Source organism: Silurus meridionalis, chromosome 13 (assembly GCF_014805685.1).
Source record: "Silurus meridionalis isolate SWU-2019-XX chromosome 13, ASM1480568v1, whole genome shotgun sequence".
Taxonomy (NCBI): domain Eukaryota; kingdom Metazoa; phylum Chordata; class Actinopteri; order Siluriformes; family Siluridae; genus Silurus; species Silurus meridionalis.
The window spans coordinates 398,685-403,684 of NC_060896.1; the positions used below are offsets into that span (position 1 = coordinate 398,685).

The window sequence follows — 5,000 nt, forward strand, 5'->3', positions numbered from 1 at the left end:
CACTCTCTAGGGATTCTGGGAACCATGTTATTATTTCTGGGCAGAGACGACCGAATCGACTCCTTTCAACATAGCACACTCAGCATATGTGTGTGTGTGTGTGTGTGTGTGTTTCATGGCTGGTCTACTAGTCTGTTCCTCTTCCTTGAAGCCACATGGCACTAGAGAGGTTTGACTCCACAGCACTGGTAATGAACCCTTTATAAATTCAGTGAAGCCGGACTAAAAATAACTGCTCTGTCCCTTCTTATAAACAAACACCAGCTGAAGATGGAGTGTGTGCTCTGTCTCCAAGGTGAAGCCTGGGCAAATTCTTTCATACACACCAGGAGAACTCTATCAGTGAGAAACCTGAATTATGAACCTCTGAAACCTCATCAACCATACGACCCTGTGACCTTGGCCATAATCCTGACTTTATATTTTTCTGGTCTTGACTTTCATCACAACATTTTCATACCTAAACAATATATAATGTCATTTAGTAATTATCTTGATTCTGTTCTTAATTGATGCTTGATTCTTATCCTGAACTTTCAATCCTTGATCTTTAAATATTACCCAAATCCTTTAGAGAACAAACATCAACAGAACTTCAGAGCTCATCCTATAGTATATTATATTTATATTTATTGCTAACCACTGAGCTTCCACTTCCACTGATGCTATCGCTGAAGTCCTTCCATTGGTGCTACATAGCACAGAGATGGCGCTGGATAAAGTGGTAAATGTCCCGCTATGGCCTCTGAATGCTGATGCTGAATGTCTGAATGCTGATGGCAGAGTAAAGTCAGGCCCATGTCTCTTTCTGCAGAGTCAAATAAACAACCACATACCCCTGTATTACCACTACATTTAAGTTTTATAGTCAGACGTCCAGCCTGCAGCCAGAGTTTCATCTTAGATGTTTCATAAACTAAAGGGCAGAAGTGGGGTTAATTTAAGGCCTGCACTGCACCAGATCAAACCTGTCATATATTTATCTAAAACACCATTATTACTGCAGAAAAGTGGCAGAAATCTTGACACTAAACCAGATTTTAGAATCTGTGTGCTACAGAAAACATCTCAAGAAAATGAGAGAGAACTGGCCTTCAGGTTTAGCAATGGATTTCTGTCTTTCTCTAATCATTAATGTCTCCATTCTCTTCTAATCTACAATCATTTCTAAGTCTTGAACTTATCCAAACCCAGATCTTGTAAATGACCCTGGTGGGAGCCCAGCCCTCAGTTCCCTGGGATCTTATCATCTTTATGGATTTCAGGTTTACAAATGCCAAACATTTAGGAGTTGGTACCAAAAAGTATGGAGACTCACTCTGTTTACAAGAAAGTAATTTATTTATCTACGTTTCTACATGATCACCTTCAAAATAGTCCCCTTGCACAGTAATACAGCACCTCCAGCGTTCTTCTGGAAGGTGTCCTGGAAATCAACTTTTCAAAGTGTGTCAAACACCTTCTGCGATTTGCGCCAGATCTCCACAATCTCTGCATCTTCATCTTTGGTAAGAGGTTGAAGCCCACATGACCAAATCTGGCAAGTATGTGGGTGTGGAAGTGATCAACATGTGAATTGTTCTCCGGTGATCATCATGCACAAGTTGCTGAATTTTTGGGTTTTGAGCTCGTTAAAGGTCTTCCTGACATCTTGTCTTGTTTTTCCCCTCTTGAAGCGTGTGTGCTGCTCGAAACACCTAAAACGATTTGTTGCAGCATCATCGTATGTCAAACGTACGTCACCTCAAGGGTCTCTATGGCAGGTTTGCACAGTTTCAGACAGAATTTCACGTTTGCTCTTTGTTCTAACTCGCTGTAATGAAATCATGGGTCAGAACAGTACCAATTACACCATTAGTCTCCAAAGTTTTTTATACCACCTTGATCAACAACATTCAATTGTAAGGTCAAAGGTCAAGTCCTCACCTTCACACTTCTGGCTGATCTCGTTGAATCGGTGTCCTGCTGGGCATTTACACTCAAAGGAACCCACTGTGTTAATGCATTTTCCTCCCTGACACAGACCAGGAATGGCCTGGCACTCATCTACATCTACACACACACACACACACACACACACACACACACACAGGTAATGCAACATTAACATTCAACATATAGCACTAAAAATAACGATCAAACTTTTGCTGATTTATTCACTTTCTGTACACAAGAGTAGACAAATTAATGAATATCCAGGATTGCAAGCTTTTTCTCTTTCCCACACACATACACACACACACACACACAGGGTGATAAATGAACAGTGGGGAATGTGGAAAAGTTAAATGACAGATATTTGCTAAGAGACACACTGGAGACAGAGCATCTGAAGAAACATAGAGGAACAAGATAGGGGGAGGAAAGGGAGGGAGATAGTGTGTGAGAAGGTGAGAAAGGGAGGAAAAGACAGCACTGAAAAGACAGGGAGAAAGAGACAGACAGGGAGGATGGGGTCTAACCCTCCTCAGAGTGGTCAGACAGCCAGACATTAGAGGAATTTTCCCAGCTGGAGAAATAAGTGAGGGCCAAATCAAGCAGCATGTGGCTCCACCCCAAATACACAGTATGATTCTTCAAAATGCTCCTGCTCAGAGAGCCGCAGACTTAATTTCATAGTCTTAAGCGTCTGCTAAATGCAAATGTAAATGTAAGCAGGAGGTCAGAGCAGGCTGGGGCGGAGACAGTGTCAGGGTGTGGCTATCACTAAAGGGATGGAAAACTTACACGTGTGAAAGTGTTGCAAAAAATGCTCTACATACACATTAACAAGTGTGTTGTGTGTGGTTTTTTGTGTGTTTTCAGTGGATAACCAGTGCACCTGAAAAGTGTCAGGAATTCGGGTGTGGGTGTGACTGGGTGAGTGACTGGATAGGAGGACCCAAATGCAGGATGCAAACAGGAGTTAGGCAAAAACAAGCTTTAATAAAAAGTAATCAGACTGAGCAATGGGGCAAAGGCAAAAACAAAGTCCAAAAAACAGTCCGGGGACTTAACACAGGCGAACAGGGCAATGCAGGGAGAGAACCAAAACCAAAACAGTCCAAAAAATCCTTAAACCAGCAAACAGAACCTGGAAGATCCTGACAGTACCCCTCCTCCACGACCATCTCCAGACAGTTCCATTTTGTCCAATGTCTGGGGAGTATGAGGCGGCAGACAGAAGAGGCAAGGCCTCGCAATCCGCCCTGGGTGGGTGGAGGGGCTCTGGTAGAGAGAAATACTGGAGAGGCACAATAATTCTAGGGCACGAGGAAAGTAAACTGACACCGGGTAGCCTTGGAGGTAAGGAAAGGCCAAACAAAGCATGGAGCAAGCCTCCAGGTGTCTGCCCCAAGCACTTTCTGGCCGATGTGATGAGGTGGAGCGACGCCCTCTGCGGGACTCTGGAGTGGAGTGGCGCCCTTGGCAGAAGAATGTCAACTGTTTTAGTTGGGTTCCTGAATTGCCGGTCTGTAGCGAAGCAAGCCCAATAAATTGAAACATCAGCTGGGTCCTTCCTTGGCAAGATTATTCTTTCAGGAATTCGGGTGTGGGTGTTACTGGGTGAGTGACTGGATAGGAGGACCCAAATGCAGGATGCGAACAGGAGTTAGGCAAAAACAGGCTTTAATAAGAAGTAATCAGACTGAGCAGGGCAAAGGTAAAAACAAAGTCTAAAAAAACAGTCCAGGGACTTAACACAGGCAAACAGGGCAATGCAGGGAGAGAACCAAACAGTCCAAAAAAATCAATAAACCAGCAAACAGAACAATGAAGGGCAGAGCAGAATCACAAACCAAAAACAGTCCAGAGTTCAAACCAGAGCAGAGGCAGTGCAGAACAGGGTAAAGAGTCACAATCAGGGTCAGGAACAGGAACAGGTACAGGAACATGAACAGGAACAAAAACAGAAACAGGAACAGGATCCGGAGCAGGCAGGGTGGCAAGAGTAATCCCAGGGAGTATAGGAAGCTGGTAAATTAATATGGCGCTGAGCTAAAGTCTTGTGTGTCCTTAAATACAAGGAGGTGCGAGAAAAAGGGCAAGAAGGCCGTAGACCCGGAAGTGCGTGCCGCGAAACCAGAACTGCGTGCCGCATGTGTATGGAAGATCCTGACAGTCACATAGGATTTTAAAAATATTTGTATTAATAATGTCATGCAATATACCAACATGTACATTTCATTAAAAGAAAAGGTTTGTGTGTCTGTACATTATGTTTTTACACTTAATACTAAAGTCTACATGCAGGATCAGCAGGGGTGGGCTGGGCCCTGGCTTGGGGCTGGGGTGGAGCTGGGGCCTTTGAATTTACATGAATTAATTTAGTTCTGAAACAGGATGCAATTGTGTGAATCCACACATTACTGTTTTTAGGCAGAAAGTTCATCTATCAATAAACACAAAATCACTCACCCATGTTGAAGTATAGAAAAGTGAGTATTTCAGTACATTAATGTAAAGCAAATATCATACACTGGAACAGTATTTAAGAAACTGTTCTGTGTAAGTACTAAACTATAGAACAGTGAGTATATTAGTACTGAATTATAAGACAGTGCGTATATAAGTACAAACTATAAAACGGTGAGTATATGAATACTGAATTATAAAACAGTGAGTATAGTAGTACTGAACACTAGAAGAGTTAGTATAAAAAACTTTCTTTTGGCTTCTCCCGTTAGGGATCGCCACAGCGGATCATCCGCATGTTTGATTTGGCAAGTATAATAGTTAGTATAATAGTATAATAGTACTTAAATTATAAAACAGTAAGTACATTAGTAGTGAACAACAGAAGAGTGAGAACATAAGTACTGAATTATAAAACTAAGTATATAAGTAGTAAATTATACAACAGAGTATATAAGTAGTAAAATTATAAAACAGTGAATATATAAGTACTGAATTATGAAACAGTAAGTATTCAAGTACTGAATTATAAAAGATTGAGTATATAAGTACTTAATTATTAAACAGTGAGCTTTAACCATCCATAATAAATTGTATTAACTAAT

General features: G+C 41.6%; 1 protein-coding gene across 1 annotated transcript in view; it reads right to left on the reverse strand.

The window, feature by feature from the left end:
• Positions 1 to 5,000, reverse strand: part of fbn1 (fibrillin 1) — a 116,574-nt gene that overhangs the window by 72,251 nt on the left and 39,323 nt on the right. Inside the window, exon 8 of the mRNA XM_046864307.1 lies at positions 1,927 to 2,053. Coding sequence (XP_046720263.1) covers positions 1,927 to 2,053 — 127 coding nt within the window. The remainder of the gene's footprint in view (positions 1 to 1,926; positions 2,054 to 5,000) is intronic.